Raw genomic sequence first — 20,949 nt, 5'->3', positions numbered from 1 at the left:
GCCCCAGAAGGTGAAGATGAGAATATGCTGGAGTAGCACCCACAAGCAGAACTCCTCCTCACAGCAGTGTCCCTGGCCAGCAGCCTGCCTGGCCTCTGCCTTGTGTTGTGGCTCTGTCAGGAGCCAAAACTTGCCTTTAATATTCATGGTGAGGATTTTCTTAAGTACCTAGGAGGGGCTGGAGTCAATCAGTATGACTTATTATTTCTAATAGTCTCAGAAATTCCCATATAAGAAATAAAATCCCCTTAGGTATTGTTATTTCTGCTGTTCTTTTGGCTAATGCAGACTTAAAGACCTTAAAAAAAGACCAAATTAAAATGCAGAGTTGCTCCTTAAGTACATTTAGCTTTTATATTGTTTTCTGATGAAAACTGGGAGGTGAAGATCTTACTTTTGAACAAATACTGGTTAGTTCTACCCCATCTAACGAGTTGGTTTTGCCCTGTACAATTAAAAGAAACCCCATCCATCATTCTTTGCTTGTAGTTCTTTTATTGAAATGACATTTTCAATTGGTATATTTAGTCACTGCTGCTCTCTCTTCAGCCTTGGAGAGTCTCTGCTTCCTTGGAAGGCAATGTGAATGTTTTCTAATCACAGCTGGAAGTCAGGCATGTTTTACATAGTTAACAGTGTGATTGATGATGATCCAATGTTTTTTTGGCTTATGAGTGCTGCAGTCAAACAATTCAGTGTTTGCTCTTTAGAGAGCCTTACAAGTCTCATTCTCTTCCAGGGAGCTTCCTCTCATTTAATTAGCTCCAAACCTGGTCAAACAGCCTGAGTTTTATTGGCAGTGAGTTGATTTTCCCAATTCTTCCAATTAGGCACATTTTCCTGCTGTTCAGTGACTTATTTCAGGGTATTTTCTAAAGCCAGAGAACCAGGTCACTGGTTTTACTGTCTTGAAACTCTGTATTGTCACAAGACAGGAGGGACAGACAGGGTCTGGGCTTGACTCTCCCCACCTCCCCAGTCACACACCAACCCAGCTTCCTGCCAGTCTTGGATTTGCTATTGATATTCAAGGTTTTTAAAGTCATCTAATGAGAAGAAACATTATTTTTAGGATGATTATGCCACAACATTGTACAATAATTTATACTAAAAGATAGGAGAGAAAGGAGTTTGAATAAATGACTTATTCATCCAGTAACCTTTCAACTCTGGGGGTCACATCACTTTCAACTTCTTCCTTTTAATTTCTCTCAGTTACAGCTATCACATGCCAAAGCAATGCACTTGCTCAGTGATGTGTTTTCCTGAGGCACTTTGTTACATCTTCATTAACCTAGAGCCTTTCTTTGAGGATTCCAACCAACCTGATTTTCCATTCTTGTATTTCTGAAAGTTTTGAACTAACACATTTGCTTTTATGGCTTCACCAGGTTTAGGAGGACCAGCTGGTGATGCTGGTGACAGGTTACACCCCTGGATAATTTCTACTGGAAAGCATTAAGACAAAGCAGCAGAAGCAAAATTAACCTTGATGGCCCTTTTTTGTTTTATATTGCACATTTCTGACTCCAAAAAAAACACTTTATAGGCACAGAGAGTGTTCCCTGGGGAATCTCACCCTGTCACACCACAGGTACAACCAAAGCTTGGAAATACTTGTGAGATTTTTTTTTTTCAGGAGGCTGTGAAATCTCCAAAGCCATCCATTGGGAAAGCTGCCTTCTTTTTGGGTTCCATCTTCATTCCCTGGTTTTGGTGATCTTTCTTATGTAGGAGATCTCAGAAAAATGAGGAAAGCTGTACTTGTGGTTTGGCACAGTCACTGCCCCATATGCCTTTTCTTGCAACCTGTCAAGGTTTGTAGGGCACCCTGTCTTTGGCCTGGCTCCACTGGGGACCTCCCTGGGGTGCAGTGGGACAGTCTGGGTCTTCACCATGGGCTGCTCCTCCTCCTCCTTCCTCACTGGCTGCAGATGAACAGGGTTTTTTCTGTCCCTTCTTAGATAAATTCTCACAGAGGTGCTCCCACCATCACTGATAGACTCAGTGGTGGGTCTGTCTTGGAACCAGCTGGCACTGGCTCTCTTGGACATGAGGGAAGCTTCTGGCAGCTTCTGACAGAAGCCACCCCTGTAGCTCCTTGCTCCCCAAAACCTTGCCACAAAAAATATGTTGGTTTTGGGATAGAATTTCCACAGAGATATTTGCCTCTAAAAAGGAGGTGGGGGGAACATATCTGGATAAGTCCTCTTTGAAAGTAAAGATACTGTTTTGATGACTGCATAGGCATTTGGCAGAGGTTATGTTAGAAGTGACATGCAAATGTTAGCAAACAATGAAGTCCTTGTTCATCCAGCTCAGGATCCCATGGAGTCCTTGTGTCTCAGCTTTCATCTTGGCACTGGAGGTAACTCCTCAATCTAGGATGTCTGCAGAGGCTTCAAACACATTTCACTTTCCCTGTTGGCTACAGAGGGGTGTAATGGGATCTGGATTGTGTTTGGAGTATACTCTTGATCCCTTGAAAGCCATCAGAAGGTATTCTTGTGGTTGTGAGGTGAAAAAAAAGTGCTGGGAGGAAGAGAAGGTGAAAGAGCTTGAAATAACTTTCTGTGGATGAAGCAAAATGTAGTTCTAAGGGGGAAGTAATTATTTTTCTTTGCTGTTCTAACCAGAAACTAATTCAGTTTTCTTTCTGCAAATGTTTTGAGTCTGCACTGTTTTCCATGACTGTCAACTAACATTTCTTTTATTCATTTCACAGAGCTCCATTCTGGGGAACACATCTAACTTACTGCTGCAGAGCCCTGCCCACCTCCCACTGCCACAGCAGCCACTGGTGAAGATTGAAAACATTCAGGCTAATAGTGTAAGGTCATCACTTCACTTTGACTGTCTTTGGATGGTCTTAAAACTGATCAATAATTTTCTTCATCTAGTGTGATGTACCAGTTTAATATCTAGATGTGTCCAGTTCTGGAACCTCCAGCAGAAGGAGGGCAGAGAGCTCTTGGAGCCAGTCCAGAGGAGGCCACAGAGCTGATCAGAAGACAGGTTGAGAGAGATGGGGTTGTTCAGCTTGGAAAACAGGAGACTCCAGGGAGATCTTGGAGCACCTCCCAGTCCCTGAAGGGAGCCTACAAGAAAGCTGGAGAGAGATTTCTTGCAAGAGCATGGAGTGACAGGAGGAGGGCAATGGTTTAGAAGTAGAAGAAGGGAGATTGAGGTTAAATTCTAGGAAGAAATTCTTTGCTGTGACTGGTGAGACACTGGCACAGGTTGCCCAGGGAGGCTGTGGATGCCCTCATCCTGGAAGAGTTCCAGGCCAGCTTGGTGCAGCCTGGGTCTAGTGGGAGGTAGATCTTTAAGGTCCCTCCCAACCTAAGCCATCTAAACAGATTAAATGAATGTGAGAGTTGTAGGAAGCACCTACAGACATTATTTTGATCACTGACACAGTTTTCTCTTCTTACAGAAACCAGGTTTGCTGGGGGAACCTCCAACAATGCTGCTCCAGACAGTGCTGGGAATAGGGGTGATGCCACCCGTGAGTTCAGGCGTGGGAGCCCGTGGAGAAGCTCTGAAGTGTAAATGACATTTCATTTCATACCAGCTCAGTAGAAACTCTCAGCTTGAAATTCTGCACCTTGCTCTCTCCCACTGCAGCAAAAGCAATAATGCATTTGTACCTTAGCACTCCTAAGGTAGGCAGAGAGAGCCAGATGGGGATGCACATTATATAGCTAGCTAGTTAAGCAAGGTTACCAGTTATGTATCTACATAACCAACTGTAACCTGCTGGTTTTAGCAAGAAACAAACTTGAAATGTCCTGCCTTGTTACTCAGCTTCTCTATTTATTGGGGCAGAAAGAGTGCACTGTGGCACTGGTTGAATATTTGTGAAACTTGGGAGATTTAGGTTAGACAGTAGGAAAAAATTCTTCCCTGTGTGGGTGCTGAGCCCCTGGTTGCCCAGGTTGCCCCCAGAAGCTGTGGCTGCCCCATCCCTGGCAGTGCTGAAGGTTGGATGGGGCTTGGAGCACCCTGGGTTGGTGGGAGAGGTCCCTGACCATGGCAGAGGTTGGGAACTGGAGGAGCTTTAAGGTCTCTTCCAACCCAAACCATTCCATGATTTTATTTGCAGGATGTTAAATATTCTGCTTGCTCAGTTGCTGCCTTGTACAGCTGCTGCAGTTGTAGACGTGGTCTGAGTAATCAGGGGCAAGGAAGAGCTTGGAGGGGTGGAGAGTTGGGAAGAAGCCTAATCTCCATGTCCAGATTTTAATTTTGGGGAATACTTTCCAGTTTGTGTTTGTGAAAGGAATTCAAGGTGGGGTTTTCCCCCTCTCCTCCAACACGGCATCCTCTGGGATGTTGTTCACAGGTTTCTGAAGGTAACAGCAAACACCAAGTAGCTTCTTATCACCATGAGTGTTTAGAAAAGTCAGAGTCTTCTTCTGTTGTCTTAGCTTTAAATTGAGTTGTTTGCTCATGGGATGGGCAAAGACCAAAAACTGCCATCAGGATCCAGTGTCCTGGGACAGCTGTAAAACAGAGCTCAAAGCGTTTTTTTTCCTCACCGCTTCCTAAAAGCCGCAAACAAAATGTCCTGCTAAGTGGTGTCTAACAGCAAAGTTTCTCCATTTATGGTTGACTGCAGCATCTAATCTGACTCCAATTCAAACAGCAGCAGCAGCAGGGATGGGAGTGCTGCCATTCTTGCCGAATCAGCACATTGTTGGACAAACTCTGCCAGGGCAAAACAACGCTCCGGAGAAACAACCAACTCCCGAAGCCGTTGTCTCGGGATCACAGCCTTATCATCACACCTTAACAAATCTTTCCCTGGGAGCTCTGAGGGCTGGACATGCCAAACAACAAAGTCAACTAAAAAGCACTGATGCAAATCTGGGGGTAAGGAGCACTGAAAGCCAATATTTTTTTTTCTTGTGGGTGGGTTTGTCTTGTTTGAAACCTGCTGCAGAGTGAACTCGCAACTGCTCCCAAGTTCTTCCCTGCAAAATCTGCTGGATCACAGGATCATCCATGAGACATTTTGAGGTCATTTCAGTTATGAATAATAGGGAGAGAACAATAATGCTCTTTGGTGGTCCAAGTGAATTAACAAAGGAATCTTTTTACAATGCTGGAGGGTTTCTTTTGCATGTGTCTTTGATGATGAAATTATCTCAAGGGCTTTTAAAGACTGAAAATTGAACTTGTGGTTGAATTTCATGATTAATCAGGAGCAGTGCTGGTGGCATGCAGGGCCTTTGACTTTCCAGGTGGTGTGTGTGTATATTTATATATATATATTTATATGTTTGTGTGGGTGAATTTTCCTTTCCACTTTTAATCCATACCCTCTTAGCCAGAGCTGACATATTCTTAGTGTGTATCATTTTAATATTTATTCCTCTTGAAGGAGGTGGGGAGGGATGGGAGGATGATGCTACAGGATATAGGTTGAAGGAGAGTCTCAATTTTTTCAGACTTTTTTCCTGTCATTTGCAGAATTTTTTTTTTAATAACTATTTTGAAGTGTCTAGGAAAATGTTCTTAGATCATATTCTTTACATATTTTTTGAAGCATCTGAAGTTTTTAGATTGCAGTCTTGGTGTCTTTACTAGACAGCTTTATCAACTTTGGTCTTACTTCAGAAAGTGCACTTTTCAGTGTTTAAATATTTTTTTTCTATAACGAAGTGGGATTTTTCCTATTTACAGATACACATGGATACAATACAAAGGGTATATGTGTATACATATATAAACTTTCTGTTTTATTTCAGCATTTAGCTACTCTCACTGTTTCTGAGAAGTTGCAGAGGAATACGATGTTGCTGAAAATAGCATTAACCCATTAAAATAATGGATTTTTTTCCTTTCATGGGCTTTGAAAAAACAGAGCAGAGCAGATGTAGAGCAGAATATTGTGTGAGTGTCTCTGGGCTGTGTGTTTCAGACACGATGTGTCCCTTGCAGGAAACATTTCTGGTAGCTTGGAGGAGTGAGTCAGTCCTGACTCTTCATTTCCACTCATAAACCTTTTCCCCTTTTAACTCTGGGCTTATAAATAGAGTGCTCAGTGAGATGGGTTGGAGTGGCAGGTTGCAGGCAGGGTCATCTCTCCAGCCCAGGGTTGGTTTGTCCTTTATTTACTTGTGACTCTGGGTGGGAAGAGCTGATTTTGTCTTGGCCATGTGCTTCATGCTGACTCCCTGCATCTGGAGTCATTGTGGTGATTGTTCTTCCTTTACTTGACTGTAAAATGCTTTCTTTTTGTTTGGTTGGGTTTTTAACATCCTTTAACTTCCTTTTAGCATCCTTTAGTAACTTGCAGGCTAAAGAGAAACATTCCTACAAAATCATTTGACCAAAAAAAAAAGAGAAAAAATACAGGCAGTGTGTCCAGATAATTGTCCCCAGTATTTTTTTTTAAAGTTTTCCTGTTACATTTCATGGGGCTAAGCTTTTTTCAAGATGCTGCTTGGGACACTTATGTCTGACAAATGTTTTATAATAAAATTTATAATTTCATAATGCACACTGATTTCTCTAATGGTTTTGCAGACTCCCTTGAAAAAACAAACTTCTCTGCTAGGAGAACCACCAAAAGAAATACGCCTGAGTACCAACCCCTACTTGAACTTGGCAAGTGTGTTGCCTGGTATATGTCTTCCAGGTAAGCAAACATTTCATGGTTTCAGTTGCAAGTTTTCTTGACCAAAAGTGTGACAAATTGTTATTCTGTCATTTGCAATTCTGCAAGCTACCCTCACAGTTAATATTTTATTTGGGAATGGGAAATTTTCAGCATTAATGGGCTTCCTGATGTAGACAGACTCCTTGGAAGTTATTAGTAGCACGGATTAATTTTGAGCACAGGCTAATCTGAAGTAGCAAATTCCTATTTTAAGCCCCAAATATTTCCAAACAAGAGTGCAACCTAATTTGGGTCTCTGTCTCACAAGCAGCAGTTGCCAGCAAAGCCTTCAGTCCACCCCAGCAGACAGGACTTTCCAACAACATTGGGGATGCTGCTGTGTCTCAGGGAACTGCATCACAACACGCAATGGAAAATTATTTTAATTACTCTCAACAGCATGGGGAGTACACACAGGTATGTAGCTTTGCAGCCCTTTTCTTCTGGAAGCTGTTTTGTCTCTCTGGTGGCAGGATTTTTGGCAGAGATCCTTTCCTGAGTCCCTCATTGTTTCTCTCTGTGTGCTCTTAATGCCCTCCTTGGTCCCCATGTGGTCTGAGAGCCCTGCATGAGGCTGAACATCATTGCCCAACACCATAAACCACTCCTCAGCAGTTCCCAGGCTCTCCTACAACCAGAGCTCAGCTCCTTCTCCAGATTCAGCCCTCTGCACTGCCCTCATTCAGTGCACAGCATAGATTTAGCACAAAGTGCACCAGTCAAGAAAAGCTTCAGTCCATCCCTGCTGCAGTGTCACAGCCACTGAAAGATTCCTTCTTGAGAGCCTGAATTCAGTGCTAAAACATCACTTCTTCTAACTTCTGGCTTGGCTTTTGTCTGTCTTCAAACCTGTGAAATTTTTCTCCTTCCCTTCTCAAGAAATTCTGAAGTTTTCTTGAGATTTTTCTATATCCCTGGAGCAGAGTGTTCTGTCCACCAGGAGTTCCCACATAGCTTGGGGGGTTTTTGCAGTCTCTGCCAGGTGGTTTCACTGCCATGGGTTTTGTCCAACATTTGGGGTTCAGAGCAGGGTCATTAGGGTGGAGAGCTGCCCCTCACCTGGAAAATGTGGCAGTGCTGAGAACCAAGTACTGGGTTGCACAGACATCAGGACCCACTGTAAAAAGGCCATTTCCATATTTTCAGCAGCCATCACTGGTCTGTGTAGGAATAGAAATGTTCATAAATGAAACAGAAGAACTGGATTGCAGTGCATCAGGTAACCTGGACAAAAATCTTGGGTCTCCTCTGAGGCACCCACCCTGCAGGTCTCCTCCTGCCCTGTCCCATCATCTCCCCAGGGGGAGAGAAACAAGCTGTGTTCTCTTCTCCTGGGCTTCTGGCAAGGAAATCTGGGTTGTTTCATGACTCCTGGAGAATCTGGAAGGAATCTGGAGGACAGAGGGCAGGGACATGGGTGGGCACAGGGGCTGTTCTGCATGGGGGGGGTCTCAGCCTGGCCAGAAAAGGGTTGCTGCAGTGCATGGTGTTTGCTGCCCCAGCTTTACCAGGGCCCAGGCTCATCTCCCACTGAGATCAGATCAGATCTGGTGATGGGTTTGGGTTAGAGAAGCAAGGGAGGTGGCCTGTGGGCTGTGTGTCATGTGAGCACTAAAATAGTCAGGGATATTCTGTTTGAATCTGATTTTTATGGCTTTAAAGTCATTTCCATGTCTCCTGGAGGTAGTTCCTAACCCCAAGTCCTTAAAATACTGTCAAAAAAAAAATAAAATCAGTTGTATTGTAGGATTAGTGTTGTTAGCATTAACTTCAGTAACATGAAGGACTCAGCTGCTGTCACTGGGGTGCAGAGATGCCACATGTCATCACTCAGCTCTATTTGTAGTGTCCCTTCCATGCAACAGAAACCACACTGTACTTGGCCTTGTGTCTCTTTTAAGCACTGGATGTAGTTTTAATTGTTTGGTTTCAGCTTTTATCACTGGTGTTAAACATGGTCTGATGCCTCTTTGGGAAAGCTGTGCTTTCTGATTTCATTCTCATCTCCTGCAAGGCCTTAAAAATGGTTTTAACTTCAAGTCACCTCAGTAGACAGCTAATGGGAAGAGGTTTTTTTCCTCCTCCTTTATAGGAGGCTGTTCAGCAGTGGTATCAGCACTATGCTCAGGCATATAACTCTCCCCAGGCAAGAGTTGATGAGTTTGAAAATGAAGCCTCAGAGGTGAGAAATCATTTTCTTTTCTTCCTCTCTCCATGGGCTCTTTCTCCCAGCAGCTGTGAGGCTGCTTCTGGAGCCTGGACACCTGCTTTGTCTGGCAAGAAGTGGCTGCTGCCCTCAGCACTGCAGGAGTGGAGGGGCTGGAGAGCTGGGGATGGATGGCACTGCATGGTCACCTGCAGCAGGGCAGCTCTGCACAGCTCTCTCCAGGGTTCCTCCTCACACTTTTGATTACATCTGGCCTAAACGTTCCTCTCCCTAAAATCCCACCATCCAAAGTTTTGCCTGTAAAGTTCAGGAGTGGATTAAAATCCTCCTGCTAGGAAACACCACCCCAGTGATTGCCCAGTGAGGCTACTGAAGGGTTGTTTTATAACCTGGGCTTTCTGTGGCCAACAAGAAGCATACTTTATTTTTTTTTTTAAGGAATTGTATAAAGTGAACTATCCCCCAAAATCCTACATTTTGCTCAAGGGATTGCTGCATGCCTGAGCTGCTGTGCCTTGTACTCTCCTTCTGGCAACTGAGCATGACTCAGGTGTTTTCACACTTGCTGAGTGCTCACGATTATAACCAGTAAAAAACAATTACTAAACCTCTTTTCTTTCAACTTCATCATGGGTCCAATTCTGCATTTAGGAACCTACAGGTGGATTATTCCCAGACTCCAGGACCTGCTTGCAGGTCATGCCTACACTTTACAGAGGAGCCCAGGGATCATACCACCCAGGCAGCTTGCAGCTTCCTCCACAAAACCCATTAAATGAGGTGAGAGGAGAGACCCCGCAGAGTCCTTGCAGATGCTGCCCGAGCCTGCTGCTGGTGGGAGTGCTTCTTATTTGCCTTACACTGCCACCGAGTGGACTTTTGGACCCACGACAAGCCAAGGCAGAGCTTTTCCACTGCATCCTTGCTCCTCAGGATCCCTGTTGCTCAGGATCACACATAATTCTTGGTGTGTGAGAAATAAACCAGCAGCTGGGCAGTGTGTACCAGCTCCAGCACCCTGGAATTCAGTGCTGCTCACTGCCCACAACCCCGAGGCAAGGAAAGGCTGGAGGTTTGTCAGCAGATTTCTTGGAAAGATGATTTATCAGTGAGGGTAAATGTGCAAAAATGGCTTGAAGGAGGCAAATAAAGTAGGAAGTGGACAAAGGAGGAGGAGGGAACTCACGCTGGGTTTAGGTGTTTGGGTTGGGTTTTTTTGCCTGGCTTGTAGATGTTTTGCAGTGCCTGCTACTGGGATAACACTTTGGAAGCAGAATTAGCAAGTGAGGGCAGAGCCCAAGTTACATACAGCCACCCCTTGGTAATTCTGTGAACTGAATCCTGGGAGGGAAAGCATTTTAAAATGGCTTTTGTTTGAGAGATGTATGGACTGCATCAGCTCTAGGGGACCCTTCTAACCCTTAATCTATGATTCTAAGTGTTGGCTCAGGGACAGTTGGTTAAGATCATGAATTGGTGTCATGGTTGGTGAAACGTGTTAAGATTTCTAAAATATTCACTCCAAGAGGAACCAGACCTCCAAATCTTCTGGTCTGGGGGGCAGACTGGACTCAGGCCACACGGTGTGGGGAGCTCAGGTAGAGGTGGCTGTCACAGGGCAGTTTGTCAGAAGAAGGTGACTGGTTAAGCTGTTTGGTTATGAAATTAATGACATGTGAGGAGCAGTGATCAGGGGTCATTGATGAGGGTTTGGGGTTGGAGGTGTGTGGGGAGTGTGATGTCCAGATCCCAAAGAGGAACTGAGCTGAGCCTGCTGTACCCCAAGGAGCCCTAAGACAGTGTTGGTTTCACCAGAACCCCCACTCAGAGCCCCTCAGGACTTTCCATGGATCAGAATGAGGCATTTTTGCTGAAGTTTTGCTTCAAGAACCATCACTGCTCTCTGCTTCACTCGGGTACCCTGTGTAAACTCATGCTCACCCCCAGCACAAACACACTTTGGCACGGCTGGAAAAAAAAAAAACAAAAACTCCTTCAGCACCTCTTGGAACTTTAACCCCTTCAGCTCTCCCCAGGAGGATGGAAAGGTGACCCCATTGGGGGTTTAAAGGCTGGAGGTGGCTGGAGCTGCTGTGACACTGCTGGGTACCAGCATGGCCAAGGCACCACTGCTTCCCCAGGGCCAGCCAGCCCCTTGCCCTCACCCCATGCAGTCACAATCCTTCTGGTTGGGTTTTTTGGGGTGTGTGGTGTTGGTTTTGGGTTTTTTTTTTTAGGCAAAGGGCACAACCACTGACTCTTGCACTGTGTGTGTTTAGCTGAACCTTCCAGCTGAAGGGGTTGGTTCCTGGCTCCTGGGTAATTCCCAGCCTGGAGCTTTATTTATGGCCACCGGGTGCTCCAGATCCTGTGTCACTCTTTGGCTTTGTTTGTGTTTTTGTTTTTTCTTGTCCCTAGGTGGCTCCAGCGAGAAGTGAGAAGCGAGGCTCCTCATACCTCATGTCCTCCCCAGACCCTGTTCCCGTGGAGCTGCTGGGCCAGCAGACTCAGGGCTCTGCAGTACCTTACACTGAATCCTCTCTGAAAAAAAAACGAGTTTATTGAGCCCTTAAATCATCCCCTCCCCCTGCCTCAGGGGGTGAGGGCAGGCTTGTACCTCTGCTATTTATTGCTGCCTTAACTCCCTACAACTCCTTCTTCATTAGAAGTATTCCAGGAGGAACCAACCCTCTGGTAACAGGGAGATATCCCCAGGACCTGGTAGGTGCTGCTGCCACATCAGCCATTTCACAGGAGGCTGACTTGGCATGGGAAAGGATGGGAAGGGGTTTCCTTTGTCAGCTGCCTGTGACAGCTGGCAAAGCAAAGTAAAAACCTGGTGAGTTGTGGGAGCTCACCAGCTGAGAGCAATAAAGTGAACTGAGGAGGGAAAGCTGAGTCTTTCCCTAGTCCTCAGCCTGAGGAAGTTAAAAGATGAAGTCTTGATAGTGATTTGTTTCTTTTTTTTTTTAAACTCAGAATGTGGGTTTGGTTTGTTGCTTCTTCTTTTTTTTTTTTTTTAATATTTTTTTCCACTCATACTTTTTCCAGGATTGAGAGTTCTGCATTTACAGCCTTTATATTTTTAATATTTCTCTTAATCCTGGAATGGAGGTATACCAAATGTATTACCAGAGCCTCTGTGATGTTTTCAATAAATATTTGTTAAAAGTGAGAAGCTATTACTGTGTGCTGCCTTGCAACAGCAGACTCCACTTGCCTAGGTGATACTTGGCACAGTGCAGTATAATTTATCTGCTTTTTTAGGCCAAGAATCCACAGCTTTTTCCTTGGAATTACTCATTTACAGTTTGTGACTGTATACAAAGGGGGGGCATGGGGTCAGCAGGGCAGGGCTGCTGGCAGCATGTTCAGGTGGTAAAATGGTAAAAGTAACTGAAAAGCTGAAGAAATCCACTGCCTGCTCCACTTTTTCTGTCTTCTTCTGGACCTGGATGAGCCAGAGCAGCAGCAACACTGTCGTGCTCCTCAGGTGAGGTCTTTAATTTTCCTGCTCTGTAGCTTTCTTTTTTTTTCCAAGCATCTTCTGAAATATGATGCACTCCACAGCCTGCTAAAGCAGAGCAGCCTGGCTCCAGTTTTCTTTTATATTTGTTTTTTTCACATATTACCTTTTTTCCATGAAGTGGTCCAGCTGTACTGCATGGGCTCAACCCCTCTGACCCAGCAGCAGGGGCTTGGGTTTGAGTCTGTTTCCATTTTTTAATTTTTAAATTTTTTTAGCTTACTCACTGAGCACCTCTGGCAAGAAGCTTTCTTTTCTGCTGCTAATCCTTGCAGCTGCAGATTTGCAAATGCTGAACTGATTTTGAAATCAATGGTTGTGACAGCTAAAGCCAGGCCAGCTGCAAATTCACTGAGCAGAACCCAGGTCTTTTTTTTTAACTTAATCTTGCTGGGTAATACTGAAGCCATTTTTTTAATACTGATATTTACTTTTTTTTTTTTTTTTTTGTAAGTCTTAAATTCTGCCTTTCAAGCTTTGTGATGTGGCCAGGAAATGTATTTTTTTTTCAAAACTTAAACAGAGCCATCCCAATCCCCCCTCCTCCCTCAGCACTGGAGGGGGGACACACCTGAATTCAGGTGGCCAAACAGCACCAGAGTTATCAGAGCTTTGCTAGGGTTCCACATCTATGTATCAATACATCCACTTGTAATATTTTGTTGAAACTGTTTGTATATGCAACTTTCTCAACCTGTTAAATGCTTTTCAATGAAAAAAATAAAGGGTTGGTACACATGGAAAGTGGATTTCTGTGGGAGGAAAAAATCTCTGCATTACCTTTGAAGTAATCATTTAATGGAAGGAAAGGTTGGTTTGAAGACCCTGTGTTTAAATTTTAAAATCTTCCTCTGTTTAACTTAAAATTAAAATGACCAATATGCATGTGGAGGAAAAAAAAAAAAATCTTTTTATTAGATTTGTTTGTATAAAGAGTAACAAAGTGCTTACAGACTCAAATCAAGTTCCTAAGTGACATACAGGGGACAAAACAAAAAAGTAATACTGTAAAAATAAATCTGACCTCGTTGCAACTCATAATTACAATTTTATATATATTTATAGCTATATATTTCACGACACCTTTCTGTTATTTCCAGGATGCACCTCAAAAGCATTTCCAAATAAAAAATTCAGATGTGGTGGGAAAACATTTGCAGCTAAAGTTCTAGGCCCTGGGTCAGCAAAAGGTTTCCAGTTAAACCACTGTCTCCTCAGTGCCTGCTGGAGTGGCAGAAGGAAGAGTGCAGTGTCCTCAACGTGTCCAGGAAATGCTGAATCTGGTCCCAACAATAAAATGTAAGTGGTCCCAGTTGGGCACCCTCCCCCCCCAGCTCTCCCTTGGGGTAAGTGACTCCTGCAGCTGTGCACAGGTTGAGTCCAAGGAAAAAGAAGGAGAAAAAAAAAGGCCAAAATGGGTCTTGAAAAATTCAACATCTTAAGCCCAATGAGCAGCATTCCACAAGTGCTAAAAGCAATGAACATGGCTCAGGCTCCTCATTATTCTTAGGAACATTTCTCCCCCACACTCCATGCACAGATGAATTTTCTTCTCTTTTCCCTCTCCAAGGTGTGGAATTTATTTCCCAGACACATTTCCCCAGGGCTCACAGCTACACCAGGGGGTGGCAGTGGGGCATGTGGGGAGCCTGAGTGAGGAAAAGCCAAACCTTTACCCAGAAACTGGGATTCTCCACGAAATGCTGATCCAGGCTTTGTTTTGTTTTGTTTTTAAAACAATATTCAAGTTCTTTTTATAAAATCTCAGCCCTGCAGACGGGTTAGGACAAACCAATTATTTTTGGCCTTTCTGGATTTTTTTTTTTTAATGCCAGACTTGGTTTTTCCTCCTTACTAAAATTTAAGTGCACACCACTGCCATTTCTTGGTGAACTTTTTTTTTTTAATCCTCCCTCAAAACCCCATAAAAATGATGACATCACCATCTCACACCCTCTTCTGTCCACTGGTTGAGTCACTGAAGGAATAAGCCTGCACAGCAGATTTGTTTTAAATGCTGCAGCCTCCACTGAGACCTGCAGCAGTTTGGGTTTTTGTTGGTTTTTTTTTGACACTGCTGTCTCAGTTCACATTCATCAGGGTAGTTCAGATTGTGGCAAGACCAAAATCAGATGAGGATAAAACTGCCCTGCAGTAAGGCAGCAAAAAAAGAGTTAAATCTCTTGTTTCTGCCATACCTTTTAATTAATTTGATCCAACTGTTGACTAAAATTTAAAATAAAAAAAAAAAGGAAAACTGTTGGAAAGAGAATCCTTTGAAGACATTAGCACAGTCAGAGTACAAATTACAGTAGTTTAAAAAAAAATATATAAGAGGCCTTGGGCATTTCTGTTTTGCCACACATTTAAAGTACTGACAGTATAAAAAAAAAAATAATTACATTTTACTCATAATTGTTTCAAATCCTTGAATCAGGTTGTGGAAGGTTGTCCTCTCATCGTGCTTGAGTATCCAGCACTTCCTCATCAGCTGATCCACCTAACAACAACAGAGAGAGAGATTTTAAGGCTGTGAGGAACATTTCACTTGGTTTTCAAGTAAAAGTAAGGAAAAGCTGAGTCTCACTGCTATGAAACTGCCTCAGGTTTTGCTCACAATGAGGCCGGGGTGCTGCCTGTTCAGCTTTCCAAGATCAGAAAGATTCTGAGGGGATGTTGTGACCTTGGGAATGTCAACATCCCAAAGGATTTCAAATTCATGCTGAAAAGACTTAGAAATTCCTTTATAATAGCAATGCCTGAAGGTTTCCCTACAAAAATGAGCCTGGCCTATTCAACCCCAAAGGTGTGGGGTTGGTAATGTAGAGAATCCCAGAATGGTTTGGGTTGGAAAGGACCTTAAAGCTCATCAAGATCCAACCCCCAGCATGGGCAGGGACACCTCCCACCAGCCCAGGGTGCAGAAGGCTTCATCCAACCTGGATTTAAACATTTCTAGGGAAGGGGCATCAACAACCTCCCTGGGCAACCTATTCCAGTGTCTTACTACCCTAAAATCTAACCTAAATCTCCCCTCTTTCAGTTTAAACCCATCACCCCTTGTCCTGTCACTGCCTCAGGTGAACACCCCCTCCCCAGCTTTCCTGTAGCCCCCTTCATCTACCGACCATCTCCATAAGGGGTTTTTTTGGGGGGAGGGGTTTTTTTTTTTGGGTTTTGGGGTTTTTTTTGATGCAGAATTGGGTTCTTTTGATGCAGGGCACTGCCACCCCATCCCTTACCTCCTCTGGGCAGTTGGGTGGCCGTGGCAAACGTTTGCCCTCCTGCAGGACACGCACCAACCGCGCCACCGTCATCTGGCCCTGCGTGGGGCCGATCATTTTCAGGAATTCCTGTGGAAAGAGCAGAGTCAGGGCTGCACCCTCTGACCCAGTACAAACCCAGAGCCTTTGGCTGTGAACATCTGGAGCTCAAAATGAAAAAATAAGCAGGGTGTGCAGACACCACACACTGTGTACTTGTGGTAGTAAACTGCTTGTAGTGTTCATACCCTCCCCAGGACACAGCTGAGCTGTAACACAACACCAAGGTTGGTTTGGGAAGATGCAGAGATCAATTTCACCTCTTGGTTCCAAAAAGAATAGATTTTTAAATTTTTTTTTTAAATATGGTAAATCTTTTTCTTCCCCCACCACTTACTGCCATGGGACTGGACTCTGAATCACAGTAGGTGAGCAGTTCATACAGTGTCACCCCAAATGACCACACATCTGAGGCAATGTAGAATTTACTCTGCACCAAGCACTCTGGAGCATACCTGGAGACACAAGGGGAGAGCATTAAACTCAGAGTCACACAGATCTACCCAGACAACCCAGATGTGTGTGAAGGGAGCAAAGAAAAGAGGCTCCTTCTGCATTTCTTGAGTCCCTGTATATAAATGATCAGTACCACAAAAATAGTAAATAAAGCACAAGTGTTCTACAAAGGATACAAAAGGCAAAAGAAGGGTACAAAAAGCAAAAGGATACAAAAAGCAAAAGGATACAAAAAGCAAAAGGATACAAAAAGCAAAAGGATACAAAAAGCAAAAGAAAAAAAGGTGGGAAAATGTATCATGAAGTGCAGGAAGAAAGAGCACAGGAGTGGACACACAGAGTCTGCCAGGTGCCTCCTCCTGGCTCCTCTCTTTATTTAGGCCTCTGATGTTGTGTCTTTATTTAGGCCTCTTGCCCAAACAGGGAGAAATCTTTAAGAAGCATAAATGCCTAAGCCTGTGGGGACAGAGCAGTTATTCTGCTGCACAGTTTGTTGAAAGAAAAGGAGATTTCAGTTCCTACCAAAACACAGGGCTGTCGAGGTCATCCTTGACAGTGTAGTACTCCTTATCTGTCTCGATGGCTTTGGTGAGCCCAAAGTCCCCAATCTTCACCCTGTTCTCACTTTCAACCAGGACATTTCTTGCTGCCAGGTCACGGTGCACATACTGACAGGAGCCCAAATAGTCCATTCCCTAGGAGAGAAGAAAGCTCTGACACCACTTTCTCCAATACTTCACTTCCTCCCTCCTAGGACTTCAAATTCTTTTCCAGGAGGAACAACTTCTCCTGGTGACCTTTCCACAACTTGGTCACCACTCCCTTTGTGCTGGTAGCACCTGAAGCATGGGAGAGACTGCTCTAGGAGTCAGGTCCCTGGGGACAGAGCAAGGAGAATTTGCTCCTTGGTTTGTTCCTCCCCTCTCCCCCTATTAAATTAAATATTAAACTGCAGGATGGCTCTGGTGCACTCACCCTGCAGATCTGAACTGCATATCTGAGAAGCTGTTTGAGATTAATTTTGTTCTTGTTCCGGGGCAGGTACTCCTTCAGGCTCCCAGAAGGAAGGAATTCCATGATGAGTTTAATCCCACTTCCTCCTAAAACCAGAGCAGGGGTTTCATTTGCAGACACATCCCCCTTCCCACCTCATCAACACCAATAACTTCTGTCTGAGCCCACAGGACAGGCAGCATCTGTCAGGACATCCCATGGCCATGGCCAGACTGTGGGCAAGCTCCCACCATCAGTCACTGATGTCTTAAAAAAAGTCTTAAAATATTGGCTTAAAGGTTTTTTTTTTTGCTTCTATAATGACCCCTGGGGCTCTGGGGTTCTGCCCTGGCTGCAGTGGTCACAGCCACCCCAGGTGATTGTTGCTTTGGATGGGTTTGGTGAGAACAACCACCACGCTGCTGACATCCAGGTCAGCCAAGCACAAAAATGGGTTTCAGAGATAAATTGCTTCTTTTTCCTTGAAGAAAGAGATCTAAGCCCATGAGACTGAACTGCTTTGCTTTTTAAAATACTTCATTTTGGTAGGAAAACCCTTATGCTTCTGGTGTACACTTTCCATCTCCTACATGACAACTTACCATCCTCTGTGCAAATCCCCTTGTACTTCACAATGTTCTCATGGTAAAGATTCCTCAGGATTTCTATTTCCTTCTTGAGATCAGCAATGTGATTCCCCCCACTCTCTGGCTTTAGAGATTTCACTGCCACTTGCTCCCCAGTATTGTCACCCTCTGGGTCATACCGGCAGAGTTCAACCTTGCCAAAGTGGCCCTAAAAAAAAAAATACAAAACAAAAAAAAAAAAGCAAAGAACAAAACAGAGAACAACATTTAACAGAGCACTGACTGACCACAGCATCACTGACACCCTGGTGTGGGTATTTAGGATTTTAGGATTTACATCTTCCTGTTGGCACCCAGAGAGCCCCCAGAGGGAGCTGTGTGCACACACCCACCCCACACTCGGCTGCTGCCAGGGTCTGAAGTTCCTCTCACCTCTCCCAAATCACGGATCCTCTTCAAGAATCTTTTTTCAAAGAGTGTGGGATCAACCTCTGTGCAGGGCTTCTTCTCAGAGACAATATCAGGATCTGGGAGTGGGAAAAGAAGCCGTGGGTCAGGCAGATCCCTGCTGCCAGGACACCTCGGGCTTGACCCTTCAAGGCATCCTTGCTCCTTCCAGCCTTCCCCTGGGTGTTTCTATCCACGTTGCCACACGGGCCTTACTTTGTTCCTCCAGTTTGTTGATGTCCCTCATGATGGCTCTGAAGAAGGGTCTCTGGTGGGGGTCATAGTTCATGCACTGTTTCATCAGGTCCGCCAGCTCCTTGCACGACGGCGTCGCCAGCACAAAGTGCCCCTCGTAGAACCTCTCCTTCTGCAAGGTGCAAATGGAAACTCCTTGAGTGAGCTCCAGCTTTTTTTAACTTCTCAGAAGATGGGGCTGTCAGATCCTTAGCTCACTGGGAATTTTCTCATAACTCTGCCAAGGGAATCGCCCTTCCCAGCAGTGACTCCAAACCATCACCCACCAGTAGAGAATTAGGATTGTGCTGAATCTGGTGGAACTTGGAGGAACCACTTAAAACACAAGAAGTTCTTACAGTGTGCTGGAGATTTCACCTTTCAGAAGTTATTTCCCTACCCTTGCCAAGGACCCAACCTGCTCTCCACACCCCCCCCCCAGAAGGCACCAGTCTGGGGGCAGATGGGATGAGGGGGGCTTGGGCATTTTTTGAAGCTCTGCAGAACTACCCCAGGCTGCCTGCCACATGCAGGAAGCAGAATGTAGCCAGGGCAGTGAGTTCCTCTCAGCTACCTCCTGTTCAAAACAACTCAGGCAGTGACTCAAGAACTCAGTCATTTCCTTCAGAGGAGCAGCAGCTGCCTTGCTCCATCCCCTTTCCCAACACAGCCAAACTTCAAGAGAGCAGAAGCACATCTGGAACGTGTGCTGAGGGGCAGCAGCAAGGCAGAACAAGAGTTATTTAAATTCTTGGATTTCAGAGGGAACACTAATGGTGTCCCACAAGAGAGCAGTTCTGAACCAATGTCCAAAAGAAACAAGAACAGAACTCAGCTGCTTTTAAAGAAATTTTTTACCTCGAGGGTGGTGAAACATTGTCCCCAGTTGCCCAGAGAGATGGGAAATGCCCCATCCCTGGCAGTGCTGAAGGTTGGATGGGGCTTGGAGCACCCTGGGCTGGGGGAGGTGTCCCTGACCATGGCAGGGGGTTGGGAATGGCTGAACCTTGGGGTCCCTTCCAACCCAAACCATTCTGGGTTCTGTGAGCAGTGCCAGCTGAGATGGGTCAGTCCCTGATCCACATCAGCTGAAAGCAGCTCAGATTGGGTACAAGAAACTGAGGTGCTGAGGAGGCTGTGTCAGAGATGCCAAGGTTAAGTTTAGGTCATGGTGTCCATACCTCTGCTAAGGTCTTGTCCTTCAGGGGGGTTTCCCCATTGTAGCAGATTTCCCACAGGGTGGTCCCAAAACTCCACTTGTCTGCTGCAATGCTTAAATTCTTGGAGTCCTCAACACACTCAGGTGCAATCCAGGGGATTCTCTCAACACATTCTGAGGTGAAACACAGGATCAAAGCAGTTGGGAGTTTATATAAAAGGACTAAAATAATCCAGCCTTCTACATAAACTAAAGCTGCAGCATTTGTCCAGTTTCAAGAAAATCTCAATTCTCAAAGAAATTTCTGTGGCTTTTGCTCCTGCCTCATGCTCTCCAGATACTGAGATTCCTCCTGTCCTGTCTCACTAAACCTAACATGAGTTACTAGTGAGAAATTAATACAAGCACTGTCAGCAACTCTCCCTTACCTCCATGTAGTTTTCAGATGGATGGAAGCTGGTTATTTCTACTCTAGAGCCAGTTCTGGCTGGTCTAAATGATATTTTTTCCTTTCCCCTTCCCCACCACCCCGAGGAGAGGACTCTGCCTCCTGTACCATACCTTGCCTGGACAGCAGAGTTATTGGTATCCCTGGGTCACTCAGCTTTATGAAAGGCCCATACTCTGTGTCAATTCCCTCTCTGGCCAGGAGGATGTTTTTAGTACACACATTTCCATGCACCAAATCCTTATCCTCCTGCAGAAAAGAGAGGAAAAGAATGGTGAGTGCAGGCAGGCAGCAACCCCCTGCCAGGGCTCTGATACATCTGGAAAAGGCTCCAAGTTGACATCCCAATCCTAGAGAAAAACAGGGTAAGGGAGAGTAGGGAAACATCCTGTTCATGCTTAAATATTTGCAGAGCTGATGCATTTTGGAAAAAAAGATCAACATTATGTTCCTTTTCCAGAGGCACATACAGAAACTGGTGGGAAATGCAAGCACAAAGCTTGTAATTAAAAAAAAGAACTCATCACCTTCCCTGGGAGTTTCTCTCCTTATTTAAACCAAAATAACAAACAGAAAAAGAATATCCCCTGCACTGCACAGTCCCACCTGAGAAAGGAAACGTGTTGGTTACTGAGACAAGTGAAACCTCTGCAGCTTTGGGCTGCGGGAGCTGCAGAGGGAAGAATTTTGTCAAGCTCTTACCAAGTAGCTGAGAGCACTTGCAAGCTGCTTGGCGACTTTGAATTTCCAAGGAGTTGTCAGGAGTTCACTCTTGCGATGCATGAACAGATCCAGAGGCCCAAATTCAACAAACTCTTCAACCATGATATCTGCAAAGTCAGGGGCAGCAAGTCAGTACTGCAAAAACTGCTGCCTGGAGCAGCCTGTCAGGCTGGTTACTCCTTCCCTGCTCCCCAGGCAAGGTGCTTGGAGTGATGTCTT

General features: G+C 44.9%; 2 protein-coding genes across 9 annotated transcripts in view; one reads left to right on the top strand and one right to left on the bottom strand.

The window, feature by feature from the left end:
- Nucleotides 1-12,016, top strand: part of RAVER2 (ribonucleoprotein, PTB binding 2) — a 30,752-nt gene extending 18,736 nt beyond the window's left edge. For 2 of the 6 annotated variants that reach the window (XM_071749928.1, XM_071749924.1), the window contains exons 7-14: nucleotides 2,726-2,830; nucleotides 3,437-3,548; nucleotides 4,649-4,875; nucleotides 6,535-6,646; nucleotides 6,939-7,084; nucleotides 8,760-8,849; nucleotides 9,486-9,614; nucleotides 11,253-12,016. In XM_071749928.1, coding sequence (XP_071606029.1) covers nucleotides 2,726-2,830; nucleotides 3,437-3,548; nucleotides 4,649-4,875; nucleotides 6,535-6,646; nucleotides 6,939-7,084; nucleotides 8,760-8,849; nucleotides 9,486-9,614; nucleotides 11,253-11,399 — 1,068 coding nt within the window. In that variant the 3' untranslated portion in view covers nucleotides 11,400-12,016. The remainder of the gene's footprint in view (nucleotides 1-2,725; nucleotides 2,831-3,436; nucleotides 3,549-4,648; nucleotides 4,876-6,534; nucleotides 6,647-6,938; nucleotides 7,085-8,759; nucleotides 8,850-9,485; nucleotides 9,615-11,252) is intronic. The other 4 variants (XM_071749923.1, XM_071749925.1, XM_071749926.1 and 1 more) reach the window with 4 other exon arrangements.
- A 1,231-nt stretch (nucleotides 12,017-13,247) lies between these two features.
- The window catches only part of JAK1 (Janus kinase 1), a 63,269-nt gene continuing 55,567 nt past the window's right edge, over nucleotides 13,248-20,949 (bottom strand). For all 3 annotated transcript variants that reach the window (XM_071749918.1, XM_071749917.1, XM_071749916.1), the window contains exons 15-25: nucleotides 20,710-20,837; nucleotides 20,121-20,256; nucleotides 19,582-19,733; nucleotides 18,383-18,533; nucleotides 18,152-18,246; nucleotides 17,735-17,927; nucleotides 17,115-17,239; nucleotides 16,662-16,834; nucleotides 16,021-16,138; nucleotides 15,603-15,713; nucleotides 13,248-14,860 (exon numbers count right to left, since the gene is read on the bottom strand). In XM_071749918.1, coding sequence (XP_071606019.1) covers nucleotides 14,759-14,860; nucleotides 15,603-15,713; nucleotides 16,021-16,138; nucleotides 16,662-16,834; nucleotides 17,115-17,239; nucleotides 17,735-17,927; nucleotides 18,152-18,246; nucleotides 18,383-18,533; nucleotides 19,582-19,733; nucleotides 20,121-20,256; nucleotides 20,710-20,837 — 1,484 coding nt within the window. In that variant the 3' untranslated portion in view covers nucleotides 13,248-14,758. The remainder of the gene's footprint in view (nucleotides 14,861-15,602; nucleotides 15,714-16,020; nucleotides 16,139-16,661; nucleotides 16,835-17,114; nucleotides 17,240-17,734; nucleotides 17,928-18,151; nucleotides 18,247-18,382; nucleotides 18,534-19,581; nucleotides 19,734-20,120; nucleotides 20,257-20,709; nucleotides 20,838-20,949) is intronic.

This window comes from Heliangelus exortis, chromosome 8 (assembly GCF_036169615.1).
Source record: "Heliangelus exortis chromosome 8, bHelExo1.hap1, whole genome shotgun sequence".
Classification (NCBI taxonomy): domain Eukaryota; kingdom Metazoa; phylum Chordata; class Aves; order Apodiformes; family Trochilidae; genus Heliangelus; species Heliangelus exortis.
This window is presented reverse-complemented; position numbering and strand designations above follow the sequence as displayed.